The 26,146-nt window shown below is 42.7% G+C and overlaps 1 protein-coding gene across 1 annotated transcript in view; it reads left to right on the plus strand.

The window, feature by feature from the left end:
• COLEC12 (collectin subfamily member 12) overlaps positions 1–23,130 on the plus strand; it is a 220,956-nt gene extending 197,826 nt beyond the window's left edge. Inside the window, exons 6-10 of the mRNA XM_077492546.1 lie at positions 3,451–3,954; positions 4,241–4,377; positions 5,140–5,249; positions 19,335–19,480; positions 22,157–23,130. Of these exons, the coding sequence (XP_077348672.1) occupies positions 3,451–3,954; positions 4,241–4,377; positions 5,140–5,249; positions 19,335–19,480; positions 22,157–22,179 (920 nt within the window). The 3' untranslated portion in view covers positions 22,180–23,130. The remainder of the gene's footprint in view (positions 1–3,450; positions 3,955–4,240; positions 4,378–5,139; positions 5,250–19,334; positions 19,481–22,156) is intronic.
• The last annotated feature ends 3,016 nt before the right edge of the window (positions 23,131–26,146 follow it).

The raw sequence follows: 26,146 nt of genomic DNA on the forward strand, positions 1-26,146 counted from the left end.
ATATGAATGATAACACAAAAATTTTTCTTTCACTCATATTTAGTGTTTGGCTGAAGCCATTTATTATCAATCAACTGTGTTTACTCTTTTTAAATCATAATGGCAACAGAAACTATCCAAATGACCCTGATAAAAAGTTTACATACCCCAGTTCTTTATACAGTCTATTGACACCTTTAACATCAATGAAGTCTTTTGTGGTATTTGTGGATGAGGCTCTTTACCTTCTCAGATGGTAAAGCTGCCCATTCCTCTTGGCAAAAAGCCTCCAGTACCTGTAAATTCTCAGGCTGTCTTGCATGAACTGCACGTTTGAGATCTCCCCAGAGTGGCTCAATGATATTGAGGTCAGGAGACTGAGATGGCCACTCAAGGACCTTCACTTTATTTGCTGTAGCCAAAGACAGGTTGACTTGGCCTTGTGTTTTGGATCATTGTCATGTTGGAATGTCCAAATGCGTCTCTTGCACAGCTTCCTGGCTGATGAATGCAAATGTTCCTCCAGTATTTTTTGATAACATACTAAGTTCATCTTGTCAACAATTTTCACCAAATTTCATGTGCCTTTGTAGCTCACACATCCCCAAAACATCAGTGATCCACCTCTGTACCTTTCATCATAGGCCTCATTGACTCCTCTCCAAATGTAACATTTATGGTTGTGGCCATAAAGCTCATTTTGGTCTCATCATTCCAAATGACTTTGTGCCAGAAGGTTTGAGGCTTGTTTCTGTGCTGTTTGGCATATTGTAAGCAGGATACTTTGTGGCATTTGCGTAGTAATGGCTTTCTTCTGGCGAGTTGACCATGCAGCCCATCTTTCTTCAAGTGCCTCCTTACTGTACATCTTGAAACAGCCACACACATTTGCAGAGAGTCATGTATTTCACCTGAAGTTGAGAGTCATGTATTTCACCTGAAGTTATTTGTGGGTTTTTCTTTGCATCAAAAACAATTTTCCTGGCAGTTGTGGCAGAAACTTCAGTTGGTCTACCTGACCATGGTTTGGTTTCAACAGAACCCCTCATTTTCCACTTCTTGTTTAGAATTTGAACACTGCTGATTGGCATTCTTATTTCCTTGGACATCTTTTTAAATCCCTTTCATGTTTTATACAGTTCAACTACCTTTTCCCGCAGATCCTTTGACAATTCCTTTGCTTTCCCCATGATTCAGATTCCAGAAACGTCAGTGCAGCACTGGATGAAAGATGCAAGGGTCTGTCAGTAGTCCAGAAACTCATTGACCTTTTATACACACACACACTAATTACAAGCAAACAGATCAAAGGTGGGGATGGTTACCTTTAATAGCCATTTAAACCCCATTGTGTCAACGTGTGTTCATGTTATCAGACCAAAATCACCAGGGTATGTAAAATTTTGATCAGGGTCATTTGGGCATTATGGTAATCATTATGATTTAAAAGAGTAAACACAGTTGATTGATAATAAGTGGCTTCAGCCAAACACTAACCATAAATGAAAGAAATGTTTTTGTGTTACGTATCATTCATATTCTCTGAAAAATGGCAGAAATCATAAATTCTTGTACTTATGAGCACAACTGTATCTATTATACTCAAAGATAGACTTTATGGAGTGCACTCTCTGCTTTGCCCAGATACCACAGATAAACAGAAAATTGAAAATTAATACAAAGTGTCTGAGACAGTTTGGGGTTGATTTACTAAAACTGGAGCGTGCAAAATCGAGTGCAGCTGTGCATAGAAACCAATCAGCTTCCAGGATTTTTGTCAAAGCTTAAATGAGCAAACTGAAGTTAGAAGCCAATTGGCTACCATGCACAGCTGCACCAGATTCAGCACTTTCCAGGTTAAATAAATAAATCCTATAGTCTCAACTGAACAGCAGCCAATATACTTTTAAATTAAAATGTTCTAGGCTGTGGGGAAAAAAATGAAAGCTAAAAGCTGACTGGTTGCTATGTTGAGAGAGAACTTGTCTCAGACACTTTTGATTAAATTCTCCCATGTGTTAACTTATATGAAGCCTATTAAATGGAATATTTGTGTATGACACTCAAGTTCTAGAAGATTGTTTTTATTTTTTAATATTTATTGTTTATTTTTATGTTTTAAGCTTCATGTGTTTTTTTTTTGTATGGGAAGATCAGATTTTTTTACACAAATCTATGCCAAAAATGTGTACTGTACATGCTTTTTACACGTGTTTTACATTTGCTTTCCATGCATTCCTATTAAGGTCTATGGGGCAAAAAACAAGCTGCACTGTACCAAAAGAATTCTCTGCACCTTTTCAAAAAATGCGCTGCAGCTGCACTGCATTGACATGAGTGGACACCGTAGGGAGTAATGTAATTTCCATTGTTGTGCAATGCAGCGTGACAGCAAACACAGGAGAAAACACACCAGTGTTAACAGGGGCTAAGATTTATTGAAAAAAAAAATAGTGAAACAGAAAACAGAGCTCAAATTAGTCTGCCTCTCCATTAGTAAAGGAATTGTGGCCTGTGGCCAATTTCTTTTTATATATGTGACCCAGTTGTAGCCAGCCACTAGTTTTAGAAAGGTCAGAGATAGACTTACTACTGTAGTTGAAATAGAACCCATGTAAAATTAAGGCATAGTCAACATAGTACAACAGCAAACTAAATAATTTATGAACCAAACTGTGGTCATGGTAAATCTGTATCCATTGTTTTGCACTACCTTGCTATGTGATTGGATTGTTGACTCTTCCATAGAGAATATTGGAATTTTTTCCCTATTTTTTCCATTGTTATGGATGTAAGAATTTTTTTACCAGATTGGACCAACATATAACCAAATACTACAACAATTTGCTGTCAAAGGATACTATTTCATTCTTAGATCTGGTAGTCAGATGGGCATAATGTCATAGCAAAGATTTTGAGAGAAGACACATAGATCAAGATTGAAGTTAGCCATTATTCAGGGGTTGACAGTTTGATGCTTATTTATATGTTTAAAATCCATCATTTTTATGTAAGCACGAGCCAGAATAAATTTTACTTCCAATATTATTTCCTGTATACCTATTTACATACCTTGTGAGAACTAATGAGCCACAAAGATTTGAGAAAGATACCATAGAAGTGAGCAGCAAAACACATATATAAAACTGATATTTGTATATGCATATTGGATCCCAGTAGAGTAACCACACACAGTACCAGTCACATTATGGCTTATACCACAGTACAAATAACAGTTTTATTTCAGGTAGGATAAAGGTTATTTTTTCCTAACCCTTAAAAAGAGATCCAGCAGACACCTTATTTTAATATATTTTTCTCGACACCTTCTTGTGCATAAATATATTTATCTGATACAGTGGGGATTAGATTTCACTTGGGGAGAGTAGGTGGAATTGGGCATTTATTATTTGCGTATGTACTTTGCATTATGGATACATTAGTACATAAATAATATTTTGTTTTTATCAGGACCACCAGGTCCAAGAGGACCTAAAGGAGAGAGAGGATCACAAGGTCTCATGGGACCTGTTGGACCAAAAGGACAAACAGGAGAAAAGGGAGAACCAGGGGTGCCAGGGCCTGCTGGTGATAAAGGACCACCTGGACCAATAGGACCTCCAGGCGAAAAAGGTTCAAAAGGCTCAAGAGGTTCGCAAGGCAACAAAGGGCAAAGAGGATCACCTGGTAAGCCTGGAGAACCTGGACCAAAGGGAGATCCAGGTGTATCAGGACCACCTGGAACAAATGGACCACCTGGGCCACCTGGGCCTGCAGGCCCACAAGGAGTTAAAGGAGTCATTGGTGAGCCTGGAATTCCTGGTGTTAGAGGAGCACCTGGTCCACCAGGTATACCTGGACTGCCTGGACTTCCAGGACCTAGAGGACCACCTGGACCACCTGGAGATGCTGCAAAAGCATTGTTAGTTCCTGATGCTCCCACAACAGAATTCATGATGAGTCCTTCAGTGACTGGTAAGTTAAAATTGTGTATATTGTGTTTAGCAATGTAAGACAAAGATACATACTGTAAGCACCTATCTGTAATCTGTTACAGAAACATATGTGGTGCATGAGGTGCTCGAACAGGTGCTAGCTCTGGAACTCACAGATTAGGCATAATTTTCAAGGCAAAATTGTGAAACACAGAATCAAATATTCTGATCTACGTAGAAAACACAAAGAACTGGTTAACCATTTTTTTATACTATTTATTGGAGATTCCAAAACAATATGTAAAATGCATCTATTTTCTTTTTAGGTTGTCCATATGAGTGGAGGAATTATACTGATAAGTGTTACTATTTCTCAAATGGAAAAGATATATTTGATGATGCTAAACTTTTCTGTGAAGATAAAGGATCAATGTTAGTTGTCATAGAAACTAAAGAAGAGCAGGTACGTTAATTATACAAAGAACATGAATGTTTCTCCACAGAAAAAGGTAGCAAGTAATTCAAATGATTATCCAAATACATTGCAGAACATCTGTAAATACAACAGATGTTTCTGGCACATGGTTTCAAGAATGTTGATGTTAAAGTTTAGCATTCTAGACCACCAACAAGTCGTCTGAAAACAAACCTCCACCAAAGGTTATAAACTATATTTTAGTGACAGTGTCCTTGACACATGGGTTTGACCAACATATCAGCAACCAAAACAACAGGGTTCCAGCTCACCTTAGCATCTTTAATTGGCTCTTTTTAGTAATCCTGTAGGAGCCTCTAACCATACACATGTTAATAAATCTCAGAGTCCATTCATTTATGATCTGGAAAGTTTATATGTTGAGAAAGGAGTTAGAATAGGCAGGGTAACATTGGCAGGGTAAAGTTGGTACTGGGTTCTCAACCTACAAGTCTATTAGGGTATGTGCGCTACAGATTCTCCTTTACACAATGGCTTTGGGGGGAGCAATAATCTATTGACTGATTAAACCCTTTCTGATCAGTAGTCCCAAACATATTTTCTGAGGCACATTGGACCTCATATACTTCCTCATTGTGCCTATTATGTTTTAATAGTATTGTGTGATGATCGTGTCATGTTTAGAGGCAAGTTTATCGTTGCATGAAAAACACGACAGTTAAGTGGTTGCTAGCTTATTACTTTATACTTTTTTTTTTTTACATAAGATGTAATTTTCCTGTTTTATAGCAATTCATTAAGAAACAAACAAATAGTAAAGGAAACTTCTGGATTGGACTAACTGACAGTGAAGAAGAACATGTATGGAAGTGGATGGATGGAACTCTTCCAAGCTTCACGTATGTATTATAAATCCAATGGACATGACCTCCTATTCTCCAGCATCACGGACAAGGTTTTCTATGAGGCTAGCCATACATGGTTCAAATCTCAGCCAGTTCAGCAGGAACCGGACAAAATTTGAACCGCTAATGGGCAGGTTGAATGTACCAAGTTGATCGATCGATCAACTTGGGTACAGAATGTCAGATTCTCTTGTGAGTATCGCGGGAGTAAACAATTGCTGATTCCACTATCAGCATTGTCTGTGTTGATGGGGAAATCGTAGTTACAGGAAAGAAATTTGCACCATGTATGGCCGGCCTTAGTGCACCTGCAATTTACTGCACACAGTAGCAAAGATGAACTTAAAGAGAATCCATTTTTGTTCATCAAATGGAAATGCTTGGAGTACTTTGGGCATTATAACATCTTTATTTCTAGGCATCAGAAAAACAAACAGGGTCACACCCCAAGAACAACAAGGGTTTCAAAAGACAGTTCATGGTACCCAGGATAGTGCATGACCACAAGAAAAATGGCCCTTGGACTAATAAAGCTGTTACAATGCCCAGCATGGCTCGAAATCTCTGCTTAATGCAACATGACTTTTTGGGAATTTGACTCTCTGGTTCCAAAGATGTAGTACATAAGTTATGGTTCTACCCTCTTCTGGGTGACCAATGATCTACAGTTTGTATGACAATCAAAGGGTACAAACAAACTGCTATATCTGCTGTAAATTTAATTTCATTATAAAATGTGGCCTCTCTGTTATCTGTGAAGTTCAGGGAAGGGTTAGATAATTTTTGCAGTACCAAAGCATGAATGTCCCCCTACTCACTTCTCTTATCTTACTAACTTCCTGTGGTGAAAGGGGAGATTGATTAACATGTGTTTCATGTTCACCATTTTCCTTTCACTTTGAATGAGTCTGGGTGATCTCTGCATCAGTAGTGTCAGTGAGGAGAAAATATGCTAATGGGTTAAAAAAATTAATTAGAAACAAAATAGAAAAAAATACGGAGTAGAAACTTTTCATTCCCTAATACCTGCCCTATTATAAAATGTATAGTTTTGAGGAATATTTTATAAATTACTACAAGATGGTTCATCTGTCATCTGAGATGCTAAGTCATTACTGATAAAGGGCATTTAAAGCTTTAAAAGCACACTAATAAAGCTTTGGATTGTGTGTTGTTTCGGAAACACTGTGTGGAAAAAAGCATAAATGGACTGTACAACGGTGTGGGCTCTCATTCAGTGTCAGTTCCTAAACTGTCCCAAATTTGGCATACCTGTGGGAAATCCATTAAAAAGGGACTTAAATGGTTTTGCTCTTGTTTTATTTTACCTTTTTTAAGTCTGAAAGCTTATAAACTGATATGTAATTGCTTTTATAAAATATTTATTTTCCAAGTACATATTTACTACAAAGGATATCTGTGACATTTTATTTTCCAATGACATTTGACTTTCTAATAAGAAAGCCCAGCATTGGATGCATATTTTATGGCATCGTGGTATCCCTGTTCCCTTACCACCATTTTTAAAATGTGTTTCCTCCTGTGCATATGTGAGCTGGAGCACATGATGTTATGCACTCAAAAAAACATGTCTGTTCCCATCTCAGCCCTTTAAAGCAACCCTTTTAAAAAAATACAGCATGTCTGATTTTCCCTACATTTTAGTGCATTGGGGGTCCATAGAAGTCAATGGCAGCACATCAGAACACATATAACATGGATTTTGATGCCTTGGCAACAGGTATTAAAGTGGAACTAAAAGCAAAAAGTTAAAAACTGCAAACAGAAAGGCCTTTTATTGCAAAATAGACATGCAATGTTTGTTCTGCAATAAAATACATTTACCTGCCTGTTGGCAAACCCCTTTAGGCCTCTTTCACACGGGGCAGATCATCACGGATCCATCCCGTGTGAACATCTGCTTGCTCAGGCGGGATCGCTCCGTCGATCCCCGCTGAGCAGGAAGATGACAGGTCCATCTCTGCACACTGTGCAGGGACGGACCTGTCAGAGCGCCGCTCTCCCCTATGGGAGATCGTATGAGGACGGACTGCAGAGTCCGTCGTCACCCAATCCAAACCGCAGACGGATGGAAAAGTAGGTTTTTCCTCCGTCACACTTTTTCGGATCGGAGCGGGTCGGATGTCAGCGGACATGTCACCGTTGACATGCTGGTAAGAAATCAGCAGAAAATCTGATATGCCCCATAGATACGGTCAGAAATTTCCGACGGAAAAAGTCAGATCGGATTATGTTGTCGGAAAATCCGATTGTGTGTGGGCTCTATCGAACTTTTTCTTTCGGAACATCTGACGGAAAAGGTTTGAGAGCTGGATCTAAAATTTTCCGAAAACAAAATCCAATCAGACTTTTTCCAATCGTGTGTAGAGAATTCTGATGCACAAAGTGCCATGCATGCTCAGAGAAAATTTGGAGACGAAAGCTATTGGCTACTGGCCTCTAAGTAGTTCAGTTGTTCATTTTGTACGTCACCTCGTTCTGAACGTTCAGATTTTTCATCAACTTTGTGCGACTGTGTGTATGCAAGACAAGTTTCGGCCAAAATCCATCAGAAAAAATCAGACGGATTTTGTGGTCGGAATGTCCGACCGTGTGTATGGAGCATTAGTGTGTATGGGGCTTTAGAGCAGAAAAACGCGTAGGTGTGAACGGAGCCTAACATTGCTAAGTATGGATTTTTTCTTGATGTGTTTAGGCCTCATGTTACCTGCTGCTGGTAAATGAACATTTGGGAGCAGTTGGGCATTTTTTTTTTCAGGTGCCCCTGAACTCTCCTCTATGTTATCTTATCAGTACATGTACACGGAGTCCTTTATAGTCGTTTCTAGGCAGTTGAGTTTAGAAGCATTTTTTGAATGATTTAAAATGTGATTCCTGGCAGACTGCCCATTTATTTTTATTTTTTTTACTGTCTTTTGATGGCTGTCAGCTTTAGCAGAGCAGAGAGAATTCTCTGCATAGAAAGAATCAGGAAAAAAGTTTTTCAAGATCGCAACGGGGAATAAAATGAGATAAAGATTCTTTTTTTTTCACAAAAAGAAATTGTTTATTAAATGTTTACAGTAAAAGCAATGCATATACACAGTTGTTCACAGAAGATTGTTACATGAATTGTCACAGGGTAGGTGGGCTGTACATTCAAATAGGAGAAAGCTGTGGTGGCTTTTAAGTTACAACACATTAGGATATGGTTCGGAGGCATTAGAATACAGCAGCATCAACTACAGAGGTCTATGGGAAGGGCAGGATACAGGAGAAGAGGAGAAGGGGGGGCGGGACGTAGGGGGAAAAGGTGGGGGGAGAAGGAAGGAGAGTAAGGGAGGGGGCCTCATATACTGTATGAAGTATGCATAGTACAAACAGTGATTATATATGTGACGGAACCAATCCCACACTCCGATTGCGTGCTTCCGTCAGTATACCGCTTCCTAAGTTTGAATATAGAGATCAGATATTCCAACCACTCACAAGCACAAAGCAAGATGACACTCGCTTAGCTGCTCAACGTGGACTCCTTTATTAGAACCAAAATGCCAACTATTTATAATACAGTAGAAGACTAAAACCTAATCTAATTAGCATGAGCTAATTATCTAAATCAACACTCAGACTAGTTGACTGAGGTATAAGACTTTTCGGCTCCTAGCTCACTAACAATTCAATAAACATTACCATAAACATAAACACAGGGTTAATTAGCACAAACAACAATGTGTGAATACTCCTACAAGCCAGACTAGACTCATTTACACAACACACAGGTGGCTGGAGTTCATGACATTAGCATCTTAGCCACTGTTGGTGCTGGGCAGAAGTTAGCAGAACTCTGCCCTGTTGTCAGATCTTCATGTTTGGGGACGACAATCTCCGGAGTTTCCACTGACGATTCTCTGGCATGCTGCTGAACGTGTTCTAGCAGTTTCCTGTATGCACTTTCCAGATGCTGTTCCTTCCTTAACAAATGGTCCAGATCAGGTTTAAGCTCTGAGACCCCTGCAAGACCGAGTATAGCCTCTCTATATTCTCGCAGGTCCTCAAGGGTAGGTTCCCCTTCATCGCCAAACACAAAACGATTTGTAAGCCTCTCCCACAGAAATCCAGGGCCTCCAAAGTCATATCCCTCCGGAGGGCATTCTGTTGTCTCCCCTAAATATCTCTGCTCTGTGTGCCATTGCAGAGCCCAATAATGATTGTCCAGCTCTATCTCCTGCTGGACCAGCCTGTCCAACTCAGTCACCCACTGCTCCTGGGACTACTCTCCCAGGAATGCCATCTGCAATGCCCGTTGGTCACTGGCCCGCTGCTCTTGGGTTGGAAAGCACTTGCCCTGTTTTATACCAGCGAGCTGGAGGGCTCCAATACAGAGCTCCACCCGAATCCACTGCCTGAGCTCCAGGTATTCATCCTCATACACAGTCCTGGTGTATGCTGAAAGGACGATCCGCAGCAGCCCCGGGAACTCTGATGCCAGGTCCATATCTCCGCTGGGGTGACTTAAGTCTGCTATCCTGATCTTGGATTCCAATGGAGTTTTGGATGTCCCAGACTGCAGGAAGCAACCCACTTCTTGTCACCAATGTGTTGGAACCGATCCCACACTCCGATTGAGTGCTTCCATCAGTATACCGCTTCCTAAGTCTGAATATAGAGATCAGATATTCCAACCGCTCACAAGCACAAAGCAAGACGACACTCGCTTAGCTGCTCAACATGGATTCCTTTATTAGAACCAAAATGCCAAGTATTTATAATACAGTAGAAGACTAAAACCTAACCTAATTAGCATGAGCTAATTATCTAAATCAACACTCAGACTAGTTGACTGAGGTATAAGACTTTTCGGCTCCTAGCTCACTAACAATTCAATAAATATTACCATAAACATAAACACGGGGTTAATTAGCACAAACAACAATGTGTGAATACTCCTACAAGCCAGACCAGACTCATTTACACAACACACAGGTGGCTGGAGTTCATGACATTAGCATCTAACAGTTTGTGTTCCAACAGCATGAGGCAACACACATTATATATACATATATACAGCATTGAATCTGACTAGCACAGATTATAGTGGGGTTCTCATTCACCCTGTGCCCCTAAAATCCAGGGCCCATAATCAATCGTCAAGAGGCTCGCATTCAGTCCTCTCAAAAAGCCTGTGTCCCGGCTAGGTCTGTCACAATATACTCAATAGATCATGTCCGTGGTACCCTGTTGCAATTCCAGCAGTAACGTTTTAGTGGTTATCTACCAGTTCTGCGCCCCAGGTATCTATCCATCCTGACCATATTTTATCAAACTTGCTAGGGCTATTACGATTGGCATAGGTAAGCTTATACAGTGGCAACACTGAATTTAGTGTTAGAGGCCATGAGGACACCCTGGGAGGCACAGCATCTTTCCAGTGTAGGAATATCTCTCTGCGGGCATAAAACGTAGCGTAACTTAGAAATAATCTAGTATATTTGCCCCTTACTCTGGAATCAAAGACATTAAGCAGCATTATTTTTGGGTCTGTTCCCAGCTCCAGGGAGGTAACCCGACCCAGGGTATCAGCTATCTCTGACCAATACTCTCCAAGACGGGGACATGACCATGTCATGTGAAAGAATTAGGGGGAGCTACTATCACATCTAGGGCAGGCCATCGGGCTGCTAAGGTTCAAAATTTTTAACCGCCTAGGAGTTTAATAGGCCCTGTGGAGGAACTTAACCTACATAAATCGGTCTCTGGCCGAGATCATGTTAGTGACAAAGGAAGATACACAAGTCTCCTATTCCTCCTCTGTCAGGTCTGGGAAGTCTAGCTTCCACTTTACCGGGGTTTTTTTTCAAGTTTCTTCAGTGGGGCTATAGATAATTGGAAGTATAGGGAGGAGAGGGGTTTATCTATGAAATTGGTAGAATTGGGGTCACTCCACAGAGTCTGCCAGGGTGAGATATCGCCCCCCTGAATACCACGTTGCTGAGGGAGGAGTATGAGCCCATTATGGCTGCCTCCAAGGTCACCGCCGGGTTGTCCCGTGGCTGAGAGAACCACCATCTAACCGTCACCAAAACAGCCGCCCAGAAGTAGGTCTGAAAATCTGGCAGGGACAGGCCTCCCTGGTTGACGGACAGCTGAAGGGTAGTAATGGCCAGTCTCAGGGGTCTTCCATTCCAAACAAAGGAAGATATTATACTTTTTATTTTTGGCAAAGAATGAAGCTGGGGGGGTCAGAGGGGAGTTACGAAAGAGGTATAGGAATTTGGGGAGATAGACCATCTTAACCAAGTTTACCCTACCTACTGGTGACAGGGGGAGGGTCCTCCATGCCCCACATTTCTGTGAAAAACTTTAGTAATGGCTGATGATTCAGTTCATAGTATGAGTATAGCAGAGTCCCAATCCTCACCCCTAGGTATTTAAACTCAGATGCCCAGTTTAACCACTTGACCACTGGGCACTTAAACACCCTTAATAACCAGACCAATTTTCAGCTTTCGGTGCTCTCGCATTTTGAATGACAATTACTCAGTCATGCAACACTGGACCTATATGAAATTTTTGTCCTTTTTTTCACACAAATAGAGCTTTCTTTTGGTGGTATTTAATCACCGCTGGGTTTTTTTTTTTTTGTGCTATAAAAGAAAAAATACCGAAAATTCTGTAAAAAAACGAATTTTTCTTTGTTTCTGTTAGAAAATTTAGCAGATTAGTAATTTTTTCTTCATGAATTTTGGCCAAAATTTATACTACTACATATCTTTGGTAAAAATAAGTACAAATTGGTGGATATTATTTGGTCTTTGTGAAAGTTATAGAGTCCACAAGCTATGGTGCCAATATCTGAAAATTGATCACACCTGAAGGACTGACGGCCTATTTCAATTCTTGAGACCCTAACATGCCAGAAAAGTACAAATACCCCCCAAATGACCCCTTTTTGGAAAGAAGACATTCCAAGGTATTTAGTAAGAGGCATGATGAGTTTTTTGAAGTTGTCATTTTTTCCCACAATTCTTTGCAAAATCAAGATTCTTTTTACTTTTTTTTTTTTTTTTCACAAAATTGTCATATTATCAGGTTATTTCTCACACACAGCATATGCATACCACAAATTACACCCCAAAACACATTCTTCTATTACTCCCGAGTATGGTGATACCACATGTGTGAGACTTTTACACAGCGTGGCCACATACAGAGGCCCAACATGCATGGAGCGCCATTAGGTGTTCTGGAGCACCCAGGACAATTCTGACATTTCTCTCCTACATGTAAAAATCATCATTTATTTGCTAGAAAATTACATAGAACTCCAAAACATTATATATGTTTTTTTAGCACACACCCTGGAGAATACAATGGTGGTCTTTGCAACTTTTTATCTCGCACGGTATTTGCGCAGTAATTTTTCGAATGCTTTTTTTTGGAAAAAAAACTGTTTTGTGCTTAAAAAAAAAAAACACAGTAAAGTTAGCCCAATTTTTGCATAATGTGAAAGATTAAGTTACGCTGAGTAAATAGATACCTAATATGTCACTCTTCAAAATTGCACACGCTCGTGGAATGGCGGCAAACGTCGCTACTTAAAAATCCCCATAGGCGACGATTTACATTTTTTTTACTGGTTATATGTTTTGAGTTACAGAGGAGGTCTAGGGCTAGAATTATTGCTCTCGCTCTAACGTTCGCAGCGATACCTCACATGTGTGGTTTGAACACCGTTTTCATATGTGGGCGGGACATACGCATGCGTTCGCTTCTGCATGCGAGCACATGGGGACAGGGGCGCTTTAAAAAAAACATTTTTTTTTATTGTTCATTTTACTTTATTTATTTTAGTTTGACATTTTTTTCCCCAAAAATAATTTTTTTGATCACTTTTATTCCTATTACAAGGAATGTAAACATCCCTTGTAATAGGAATATGGCATGACAGGTCCTCTTTACAGTGAGATGTGGGGTCAATAAGACCCACATCTCACCTCTAAGCTGGGAAGCCTGAAAAAAAAAAAGATTCTGGCTTTGATCGTATTAGCGATTCGGTAGAAGCACCGGAGGGCGGAGGGCGGCGGGAGATGTCTATGGCTGGGTATTGCAGGGTATCACCGACTATGGCTGGGTATCTCAGAGCATGGTGTTGCAGAGTACTGCGTTGCAGAGCATTGCAGGGTATTGGCGGGTGTTGCAGAGCATTGCAGAGTGTTGCAGGGCAATGCAGAGTGTTGCAGGGCAATGCAGAGTGTTGCAGGGCATTGCAGAGTGTTGCAGGGCATTGCAGAGTGTTGCAGGGCATTGCAGAGTATTTGCAGGGAATTGCAGAGTATTTGCAGGGAATTGCAGAGTAATGCAGAGTATTTGCAGGGAATTGCAGAGTAATGCAGAGTATTTGCAGGGAATTGTAGAGTAATGCAGAGTATTTGCAGGGAATTGCAGAGTAATGCAGAGTATTTGCAGGGAATTGCAGAGTAATGCAGAGTATTTGCAGGGATTTGAGGGGTTAATTTTCGGTGAGCAGCGATGTGGGCACTGCAGATGCAGCCCACATCGCTGCTGACACCGATCTCTTCCCCCTCCGCTGTACCGATCGGTACAGAGAGGGGGAGGGAGGAACCGGCGTCATAACATGACGCCGGCTTGTTTACAAGTGATCACTCCGTCATTTGACGGAGCGATCACGTGGTAAACGGCCGCGATGAGCGGCCGTTTACCGTGATTCGTGATGCGCCGGGTCCACTGGACCCAGCGGTCACGGATGCTCTCGTGTGCGCGCCCCAGGGGGCGCGCGAGAGCAGAATTCTGGGAGGCCGTTAATTAACGGCCTCTTAGAGTTAAACAACCGCCCTGATGCCGTTAATCGGCAATGGGCGGTTGTTAAGTGGTTAAGGGAGTACCTGTTTTAGCGGATGCTGACCCGACGCATTTAGTGAGAAGAGGATCGATTTCCCCCAGTTAACTTTGATGCCAGAGAATAACCCAAATTCGTCTATTATTTGTATCATCGGAATATAAGGATATTTTATCCATTACCCCCATGTATTCCCTTTACTGAGGGGGCGGATCTAATGTGGGCTGCCATGGGTTCCATGGCTAGCGCAAATAGTCCAGGGGATAGCGAGCATCCCTGTCTGGTGCCCCCGGACAGGGGGAATGGCATAGACAGCGTATTATTTGTTCGTATACGGGCTGTGGGGTTGCGGTATAACATCTGGACCCAGCTGATAAAACGAGGGCCAAACCTGAATTTACAAAGGATCGCCCAGAGGTAGCGCCACTCAACCGAGTCAAAAGCCTTTTCAGCGTCTAGTGAGGCAACTACCTCCACACCGCCTCCATACGCTCTGGAGAGAAGGCGCCAAATGTTTATGTCGGTCCCTTTGCCCGGCATAAATCCGGACTGATCCAAGTGAACCAACGCTGTAATCACTGTGTTCAGTCAGCCGACACCTTGGCCAACAGCTTGGCGTCTACATTAAGGAGGGAAATTGGGCAGTACGAGGAACACTGCTCAGGGGGTTTTCCAGGTTTAAGGATAACCACTATAACTGCCTCGGCCATTGTCGGGGGCAGCAGCTCCCCTTCCATGGCTTTTTGCAGCACTAATTTAAATGATGGTAGTATTTCCTCTATATAAGTTTTAAAAAATGCAGAAGGTATTCCCTCCGGGCCTGGTGTTTTTCTATTTTGTAGGGAGGCCACTGCCTTCTGCAATTTCTCCAGTCGTATAGGGTCATCTAAAGCTTCTCTAAATTTGGATGTTAGACAGGGGAGCTCCACCCCGTCGAGGTATGCCACCAGCTCTTCGTCTGTGCACCCCATTTGAGAAACATATAGGTCACGGTAAAACGCCGCAAATCTGTCATTGATGGAGGAGGGGTCTGTCAGTATCACACTGAATCGCATATACCCGCGAAAGTCACCGGGGAAGAGCTCACACTCGCCAGCTATGCCAGCATACTACCAGTCTTTTCACTGTGCTCAAAGATTCTTTGGGATTGATGTAGGAATTTAGCTTTGGTGGCAGATGTTCGCAGTAGCATAACATCCCTCAGCGCCACCTGGAAATTAGAGTACGCCTCTGGAGCCCCCGACTCTGAGTATTCCTCCTCCAGTGCTGCCACCCTTTCCTCAGCCTTTTGGGTCTCCTCCCCTAGATCTCTACAGATCCTGCTTATATGGGACTGCAAGCTACCCCTAGTGAAGGCTTTAAAAGCATCCCAGGACATGGTCAGAGATATCAACCGATCCAACTCCCGCCAATACTGCATCGCTTCAGATCGATGCGGCTCAGATATTCTGGAATCAGACAGCCAGAACCTGGACAATCTCTACAGACTCTCCCCTGGTACATCGGACATGCCCAGCCTCAAAGCAAGCGGGGCGTGATCGGAGACGCCACGGGGGAGAATGGTGACATCCCGGACCCTGGGTAGGACAGATCCCCCCGTGTAGGCAAGGTCTATGCGTGAAAGGGTTTTGTGTGAGGCTGAGTGGCATGTATAGACCCTCTGAGAGGGATTTCACCATCTCCAGACATCAATAAGATTAGAGGCTTCCGCCCAGGCTAGCATCTCTGAAGACAAGCCCACTCCGGGCGAGAGTCTGTCCACCCCAGGATCCAGGGCAAAGTTAAAATCTCCCAGCATCACCACATTGTCCATGGCATACACAGCAATTTTAGAAATAAGCTGGTTAAGTAATCTCATGGAGGCAGGTGGGGGCAGGTACAATCCCACCACCACCAACTCCAATCTATCTACGACTGCATGGAGTATAACAAATTGACCCTCTGGGTCCAACTCCAATGCCAGCAGCCCCTGGTCTTCCATAAGATAATAGTACAGTCAGCCATAATCATCTGGCAGCACATTTTTAAGCTGTGGGCCTCTACTCAAAGTTAGATGCAAGGTCCGAACGGTGGTGTGTGTCAGGACGGGGCATCTCAAATATCCAGTGACATACATTTTTACATCGCTTGTGAAAAAACAATACACCAAACAGAACAGAATATACCCAACCAACCCCATCCCCAACCTTAGGGAGGCTCAGGATCCCAACTTAGAACCAAGGGGAACAGGCTTGTTACGGGGGAACGTGTGCAAAATGGCATCTGGAGTTCAGCAATCAGATTTTACATCTAGTCTCTTGCTGAAGACTGGATCAGAAAAGAAAAAAAAACGGGTGCAGGCTCCCAGCAGCAGCCAGGGGTACAGTCTTAAACACTAACGTTGCAAAGTAAATTTGATTATTCCAGTTGCTACCAAGGGGGAGAAAATAGGGTGGCATTAAGGATAGGGATGTAGCCGTATACAATGGATGATCTAGGCCACGAGGCCCTATTCCGGCTAATATGTAATAGAGGCACGTCTTAGGGATAGTATTTTCCAAGTAAATGTGGACACATTGGGCTGGGAAGAGGGGCCTGGGTCCCGGATGGGGAAAGGGAGGGGAGGAGAGCAGAAGCAGGATGTATCCCAGGGACCACCTTCCCAGCAGCAAGGTCTCAAAGGATATTTCAAAACTTAACTTCCCAGCCCACTGAGTCCAGAAGTGGGAAGCCGTTCAGTCAAGCTATCCAGCAGGCCACTTATCTGAGCAGGAGTGTGTCGATCCATCCGGACGCCTCCTCTGGGGAAGTGAAGAATCATGTAGACTCCCCATCCTCCACCCTCAGCCTGGCCTGGAAGAGCATTCTGTATTTAATATGATGGGAGCGAAGCCTTGCTCTTACGGTGTCAAAGGATTTCCATTGCTTCTGGGTTTCCAACGAATAATCCAGGAGTTTTGCATTTTCAAAGCGAAGTTCACCTTGTGCCCTGGCCTCCCTCATCACTATATCTCTGTCCTGAAAATGAAGGAGTTTGAAGATGAAGGTGCAGGGTGTCGCTCCTTGGGGTCCCCTGGTGGTGGGTATGCGATGGGCCCTTTCCACAGTGAAAAATGGAGAGAAGCGAGCTGAAGGGAGTAGCTGTTGCAGTAAACATTCAGTGAAAGCCATAGGATTCGTGCCTTCTGCCCCCACCTCCGGGAGTCCCAGGATGTGCAAATTATTCTTTCTGTTGCAGTTTTCTGCATCTTTTGCACGTGATTCAAGCATCTTTACCCTGGCCTTAAATATGTGTATGTCAGCCTCATGGTCACATACTGTATCCTCCACCTGGGAGACCCTTTTCTCCACCTCAGTCATTCTGCCACAAAAGGTGTCAAAGTCCTTCCTAATAAACTCCACATTGGCTTGTATATGGTCCACCTTACTAGTCAGGGTGGTTATGGCCTGCAGAACTGCCTTAAAATCGGCTGCCATAGCAGGCAGTTTGTCGGGGTCTCCGGCCTGGTTCTCCATCTCGGCAGGAGTCCTAGGCGAGGCCGTGGGTACGGCCCTGTCAAAGTTGTTGGGCTTCACAGCCTTTTTCTGGGATCGAGGCTGGCTCTTCCTCTTTTACATACCCCAGGGAGGGTATCAGGAGAGAGGGGCAGGGGACACCCGCTAACTGTACCTTGTCAGATGTCTCGGGGATTCTCAGGCTGCCCTGTAAAATCGCAGGCAGCTGTTTCAGGCAAGATTGTGGCGCTGGCCCAGTCCTTCTCGGGATCTCAGCCGGTTTATTCCCCCTCCAGGCACGGTGAAGGGTAGCAGGAGCAGAAAGGGGGCAGGAAGCTTCCAGGTGGGGCTCGGGTGCACGCCCCATTGGCCCTGTGAGGCCGCGGGCAGGGATCTCAGGCGAGCCCACGGCTTCAGCCCAGTCCACCAGGCCCGGCACCACCGCCCCTCCTCATGGTCCCAACCGGCTTATTCCCCCCCCCAGGCACTCTGAAGAGCAGGAGGATTTAATAGGGGCCGGAGGAGGCTGTCCACAGTGTGTGTCAGGGGTGTGGGCAGGGATCCCAGGCAAGTCCACAGCCTCGGCCCAGTCCACCGGATCCTGCACCGCTGCCTCCCCTCGGGGTCTCAGGCAGATTATTCCCCCCCAAGCAGTCAGAAGGGCAACAGGAGTGAAAAGAGGCAGGGTGAAGTCGCCTGCAGTGTGTGGTGGAAGTTTCGGGCGGGCTCCGCGCTGGCCTTGTGAAGCCACGGGCATGGATTTCTAGGTGAGCCCACGGCTTTAGCCTAGTCCGCGAGGCCTGGCGCCACAGTCCGCTTCGGGGATCTCCAGGTGGCCAATTCTTCCCCCAGAACGTCGGGAGTGGCCCCCCTGTCAGGAGGGATGAGTGGGGGTATAGCACAAGGTTCCTGCATCCCAAAATATGCGGATCACAAGGCCGGTCTTTGGGAGCTCAGACAAACACGTCTGCTCCCATGGCCATCTCGGACATGCCCCCCGCGATAACGATTCTTAACAGTTAATCGTGCAGCTCATTGCTAGCTGTCCCTGCACAATAATTGCTTTTTATTTCTTATCGTCAGTTCATATAACCTTTGAGTTTATTTAACTAAAACATATTAACACTGCTTATTTAGGGAATAAACATAATATTCTATCCAACTTAGTAATCATGTCACAAAGAAAATCAAGTGTGCTCTAAAAATATTAATAACGATCTTAAACTACAAACTACTTATTATCAAGAAATGTGCCACATATTAAATGCAACCCTAACCCGTGAAAAAAAAAGTATAAAAAATAAAACCTGTAAAAAGAAAAAAGAAAAGCTTACCTTTCCAGCAGTCACTGTGATAAACCTTCACTCTTGAAGAGCTCTGGGTACTCCTGCTATTTGAAAAGTATTGGAGAGCGTATCTTTCGCTGGGCAAGGTGGTTCCTTTCACAGGCTGCAACCTCACTGCTGTGTCCTGTAAAGAAGTTACTGGACTGAGGGAAGAACCACAGTGCCCAGCAGGAGACGCTATCCAAAACACTCAGATACTGTATGTTGGATAGCATTGGCACTTGTAGTTATTCAAAAGAGTGAAGATTTCACACACAGTCGGCCAGAAAGGTAAGTATACAATTTATTCTTTCACAGAGTGCCTTTGTTTGACCTTTTTTTTAATGGAGATGAGTTTCTTTAATGGCAGACCTATTTATTTCCTGTCCACTTAAGAGACATTTATTATGTATCTTGCAGAAATTGGAAGCCTGGCCAACCAGACAACTGGGCTCCTGAAGACGGACCTGGGGAAGACTGTGCAGGGTTAATATATTCAGGCTTGTGGAATGATTTCCATTGTGCAGATTTAAATAACTTCATCTGTGAGAAACCTAGGGACAAAGGTAAGATATGACCTGAAATACCTCTCTGACTCCCTTCTATAATTTTATACTGTGTATGTGCTTATTTTGCATATAAAATAGAAGCCAGTAACATTAAGGTTTTATAAGTAGCCCCCTAAAGATCCTTAGATCCTAAATAGCTGTCATTACTTACACATGCTCCTTTGGTATAGTGAACCATATGATTCGAGTATTACATTTCTTATGTATAAAAAAATGTGACCAGAAGATTTAAAGAACATACGACCAATAGAGAAAATAGCCTAATGCTATAGGCTAAGAACATCTCACCAGAGGGGGAAATAATATAAGATTTCTGCATGGCATACAATGTATAGAAGTTGCAGGTCCATCCACTGTTTGGGAGGTACAGTAAACAGGTGAACAAATGAGTGTTCAGCTGAGCCGAATCTCCAACTGCAACAGGAGCTGAAACATTTAGCAGTGGTATTGCTACCAGCCAAATTTAGATATTTAAAAGAGAAGTTTGTTTGTTTATTTGTTTGTTTTAAATCATACTTACTTAGGTGGATGCAGCATTGATCCAAGTCTTAGTCCTTTTTCCGCTCTAAGACTGAGAACTGAGTGATCAAACACCGCTGATCGCACGGTTTTCAGAGCTCCATGAGCAGAGAGCTGGTGACTGTCTGTCACTACTATTTGCTCTGACCCCTCCCTCCCCCCCACCCCACACTCATAGGAGTGCTGGGCTGTGGAAGTGGTGGGAGCGTCTGGCTCAGGCTCTCAGCGGCTTGATCCTGGGTGCTCGTGATCTTTCCCCAGCCTGGACCGGCTCTGTGATGTCAGCCAACAGCAGACTTCAGCCTGCTTTCTGCTGAAAATGGCTCACAGGAGTGCAGAACGAACTGTATTCCTGTGATCCACAGGAGAAGTACAGCCGAGCTTCTTTAAACTAGATACATAAAAAAAACATTTAAATGCTCACATATACCTAATGATGTGACTGGTCTCAGGTGATACATAGGGATGAAACTAATTCTCCTACATAAGTTGTACCTATTTATCTACAGCATCCCCTATACCTATTCAAAGTACAGAAACTCCACAAGATCTCTCAGCTCTGAAAAGCAGAAGGCAAAGAGTTGTGAGGAGAGCTCTGAGAGCTGATTGGAGGATAGGGAGACATTCCCTTCACACAGCACACAGGAACAGCGCTGAGGCTGTCAATTGACAGCAGAGCCCACGTCACCTTTTTTTTCTTGGTGTCAGGAAAACTCATCAAAAGTGACTCATGCTTATAGCAGAGGAATGAGGCAGTAGACATAAATGACATGTAGTGCTCTGGAATGAGACACACTATCGAGAGATATGCTTTGTTCATATTTCATATCTGAGGTTTACAACAGCTTTAATGATTTCTCAATGAATACAGAATTGTGTTAAGGCAGAGTTCCACCCAAAAATTTTACTTCCACTGATCGGATTCCTCCCCCCTTCGGTGTCACATTTGGCACCTTTCAGGGGAAAGGGGGTGCAGATGTATAATCAAGGTATTTGCTCCCACTTCCAGGCATAGATCACCGGAGGCTCTGCAGTGATCTACACCATATGCGGCCCCTCCTCCACCCCCACCCCCCCCCCCCGTGCTTTCTTCTGGGAGACACACAGGTCCGAGAAGACAGCAGGGACCAGTGAGGACACACAGCCCGACTCACACATCCACAGTAGGGAACAAGGCTGTGAAGCCGAAGGCTTCACTTCCTGATTCCCTTACCAAAGATGGCAACGCCTCCACCCAGGAGCCGAGGGACAGATCGGCTTCGAGTGAGGACATCACGGGTGCCTTGGACAGGTAAGTGTCCATATTTTAAAAGTCAGCAGCTGCAGTAGAGAATACTAGTAACATACACAAGTCCAGAATATTGCTGCACTCCTTGGTGTCTTTAGTGAAGCATTAAAGTGGTTGTAAACCCTTACAAACCACTTTGACCTACAGGTAAGCCTAGATTAAGGCTTACCTGTAGGTCCAAGAAATATCTCCTAAACCTACATGGTTTAGGAGATATTTACTAAAAGACAGTCACAGCTGTCTACGGCGCATGCTCCATAGACAGCGGTGCGCAGGCACACTATCGCCGTTAGCAGCATGCCGCTGCTAATGCCAATATTCCATTAGTGGTGGCTCCTGTGCGCATGCGCGGGAGTGACGTCATCGCTGTGAGTGGCTGGAGCAGCGATACCAGGAAGAAGATGGATGCTCCGGACTACAGGGGACAGCGGTGACATCGCTGGCTCCTGTGTCAGGTAAGTGACACAAAATGGGCTACTATGCGATGCATAGTAGCCCATTATGCTTTACCTTTGCAGGGAGACAAAGAGGAAGTAAACCCATCAGGGTTTACTTCCTCTTTAAAATGACATCACAGATATGACAGGAACATTAAAAGGTGACGTGTTTCACACTTAATTTAGCACTTACTCAAACCTTTGCACCCTGCAGGAGCTGTGCAGCACCCTGGGTTCCAGTTCACAACATATGAGAGTCGGTCATTCACCTAGAGCAACATTAATTTGGCCATAGTGAATACTACTTGAAGAAGTTTCCCAGCTTGCTTCAAATTTGGAATAGATTAATAAGACTATCACTTGTTGTGTGTAGAAGTTGAAATCATGCGTTGTGCAATCAGAATTGTAACTGTGTCTTCTTTCTACCAGGTCAGGCTACAGAAGTATCATAGAATAAGGCATTGTGCGGGGGTTGAGCGGACATGGAATATAATATTAGAACTACTTTGGAGACTGTTCTTTCCAAGAAGAACAAAAAACTGGATTGTGCTATACCAACAAAATCGCAAAAACAAGCACTGAAACTGGGCCAACATGAACTTCCGCAATCTATTATTATTTTTCCAAGAACTTTGCTGCGGATTGAACTTCAACTATTAGCCTAGAGTTAGAGATATGTCTAATACAATATAACTATCAACAGGGAAAATATTGAAACACAGTTTCACAATTACCTATGCAATATCTGCTTGAAAAAATGATGTTGGATATAGATTAGGCAACACTATCCAGATGGTGTTGTTTAACTCAAATGCAAGCTCATTAATAAGGCAGAAAATAATACAGGTTTATAGCTGGTTTCTTACTCAGTGGAATATATTTTTTAAAAAGCTTTTGAAAACATTTGTATTTTTGTACAAGATATTTGCATTTTATTATTTTTGTATGTATTATAGAGTTCCAGTGCCAAAGAACATATTATTCATTGTAGTAGAAACAGCTAATCATTTAAAGAGAATTGTATCACTCCGATGTTGCCAGTTTAATACTCCTGTGTTTAAATTTTAGAAAATGTTTTACTGTGGTACACAAACAGGATCTCAGTGGTCATGTAACAAGGCCAAACCTAGAACTCAAATTACCTTGTTTCAGTTGTACCTTAAAAAGAAACATAATCCCATTTGTTACAGGCCTATGTTGTACAACGGCATTATCCAATTCCAAATGGAACATGAGCCTCTTGCACTCTCTGCCAGAACATTTGTTTATTGAAGCTATGGTCTTATAAATGTCAATTGGGGCCTTTTACACTTAGTATCCAATGTGAGATTTGAAAGTAAAACCTATTATGTTGTGGCATGTCTGTTTTTTAAAGAATGTCAGTAAACTATACTGAAAATTTGGATAGTGGTCTTTCTTACTGTTACTAAAAAAGATACTATTAATTTGATTTGTACTTTTGTTTCACTGGTTTAATTTCATATATTCAGAACATTTTGCGTAGAATGCCAGATTGAAAATTAAATTGAGTTATTTATATTTGATATTATTATATTAGTAAGTACATTATACCTCCAAACTGATATTTTGGTTTTTGGTGGATAACGCTAGGTTAAATACTTCTTGTACCTCAGACATAATTTGCTTTATGGAATTCCCTGCTCTGCCCCCAGTGGATATATAAAAAGAATCCACTGGTACCGGCTAAAGCAGGGGTGTCCAACTTTTTTACTCTCCTGAGCCAAACTGGAGGAAGAAGAATTGTCTTGGGCTGCATAAAAAGACACCAACAATAAGGCCCCATTCAAACTTTGCCATTTTAATTTGCACTACAATCATGGCAAAATGTACCATGTAGGCTCCCCCTCAGATTTCAGTTGCACCCCCCAAAGTCCCCTGCCCTCAACCCCCCCCCCCCCACCTTTGACACTGTGCCTATCCGTCTCCCATCCCTGCACTGTACACACACAGCCTGAACACACAGCACATATTTGAAATCTAATCTTTTGCACAACTTTTTCTGCTCATCGGCTATCCTTAGGACCCATTCACACTTTGCGATTTTGAATCGTGCTGCAATCGTATCAAAACACACTACGTGTGTTTGGGTGCCATTTAATCTTGATGGCACCTCAACCGCATCATGTGAAGCTGTCGTCCAAAAGAAACTCCTGCTCCTTTTTGGGCAACAAGGTTTGCATGATACATTTTGCCACAATTGCCACATGATTCTGTCATGCGACAACTACGGCAAAATTGCACCACATTTGCGGTGCCATTAGGAATGAATGCCACCCAAACACGTGTAGTGCATTTTGAGACGATTGCAGTATGATTCAAAATCACAAAGTCTGAGGAAAGTTGAGCAGAAAAAGTTGGTCAGATGATTGGATCTCAACTATGTGCTATGTGTTCAGGCTATGTGTCTATAGTGTAGGGATGGGAGATGACTAGGCACAATGTTAGGGTTAGTTGGGGTTGAGGGCAGGGTGCTTTGGGGAGGGTGCAACTGAAATCTGGAGAGGCACTGTATGTAGCTGAGGTTACATATAGTTAATACAGCGCTCACAGTCACTGCATCTGTTAAGCAGATTAAATGGTTCAATTTACATAGTTACATAGTTAGTCAGGTTAAAAAGAAAAGACACAAATCCAACTAATTCAACCAATAAAAGGGGAACAAAAATTATACATACAATCCTATATACACAATCCTATACCCACAGTTGATCCAGAGGAAGGCAAAACAAAAAAACAATGATCCAATTTGCTCCAGCAGTGGAAAAAATCCTTCCTGATCCACCAAGACGCAATCGGATATTTAATGGATGAACTTTACCTATAAATATTAGTATCCAGTTATAATATGTACATTTAGGAAAGAATCTAAGTCTTTTTTAAAGCAATCTACTGAGCTGGACAGAACCAGGCAACTTGAAGGAGTCTATTCCACACTTTCACAGCTCTTACTGTGGGGAAGCCTTTACCATCTTGGTAAAAAAAAACTATTTAGACTGGGTTCACACTGTGAAGAGCAGCTCGCAGCAGGGGGTCCAGTGCATCCATGTACACCATTTCAGGTCCAAACTTTTTGCCTGAATTCAGACCTGAAATGGACCAGAAGATGCACAGGACTCTTCTGCAAACCGCTCCGCAGTCGTCCTGGAGCTGTGTGAATTGGCTCCATTGAGAGCCAGTCACAGTCTCTTGCATCCAATTTGCACCAGTGCGAACCCAGCCTTAAAGTTTACTAAAACCTTGGTATCAACTGCAATCATATCATTTTGCTCCCAAAAATACCACACAGAAGCTGAAAGATTTCAAACTGGAGAAATGAAAATGAGAATAAACTGTATTTTTTGTACATGTTGACCACTAGTGTTTATTTGTTCCATAAAATTAAACCTGATTGGTGGCAATTGTTAACAATATATTATTATATTTTGTTTTTATTGTTATAGTCTTCATGAATCAGTCCTATAACAAGATAACAGAAAACTAATCATGTGACAAGGGTTTGGAAGCATAATGTGGCAGGGATGATAAAAGTAGAACTAAAGGCAAAACTTTTTTTTTAATTTTGGATAGAGTAGGGGAAGGTTACGACCCCTGTCATTTTTTTTTGCCATCTGTTTCCCATTGGGGAGATTTCCCTTCACTTCCTATGCCATAGCCAAAATAAAGCTAGGACTAGTACTAAGATTTTTCCTCTATTCCAGTCCTGGTAACAACACACAATTTGGGATTTTCTTTTCAATTTCAAATCTCAATAACAGGCAACAGGACAAACTAAGAGGGTGACTCTCCTTAACAAGGGCACAGGCAGCATTAAAACAAGACTGTTAAAATCCATCTCTGTTCTAACCAAAACTAAAGAAGCTTTGCCTTTAATTATACTTTAAGGCATTGTTTAAACTTTTGTTGCTCTCTGAAGAGTGATCTGCGTTTGCATCAATTCTACAGGGGACATTGTATCACCTCCTCACTGCCTGTTTTAACCCCCTAAATGCCGGACTGCCAGATGGCTGCAGCATGACCCATTTTACTTTAATGGGTCGCATTTGGTGGGTGGTAGTGTCCAACTAACATGACAGGGGGGATAATTCCAACCGTACATCCTCAGCCCTTGTCTTTCCAGCTAAAGGGTGGTAAAGACGTGGATCAAAACTGGAGTAAAGTATATCAGGAGGTGTTATTTTTGGCAACCAACCAGATGTATATGATAATTTTCTATCAACCAGCAATATAACAGCCTCAATCTGATTGACACGTTATCATTTTTATAAATGAGTTGCTCTGTGTAGCAAAAGTAACAATTGATATACAGATCTCGACATATACTGTATGCTCATCTGCCTGACATATGATGCATTTCTGAAGGGATAATGAGGCTAATTCACCAATGAAGTTGAGAATGTC

Source organism: Lithobates pipiens, unplaced genomic scaffold (assembly GCF_037356315.1).
Source record: "Lithobates pipiens isolate NorthernLeopardFrog02 unplaced genomic scaffold, aLitPip1_a1.2 Scaffold_19, whole genome shotgun sequence".
NCBI lineage: Eukaryota > Metazoa > Chordata > Amphibia > Anura > Ranidae > Lithobates > Lithobates pipiens.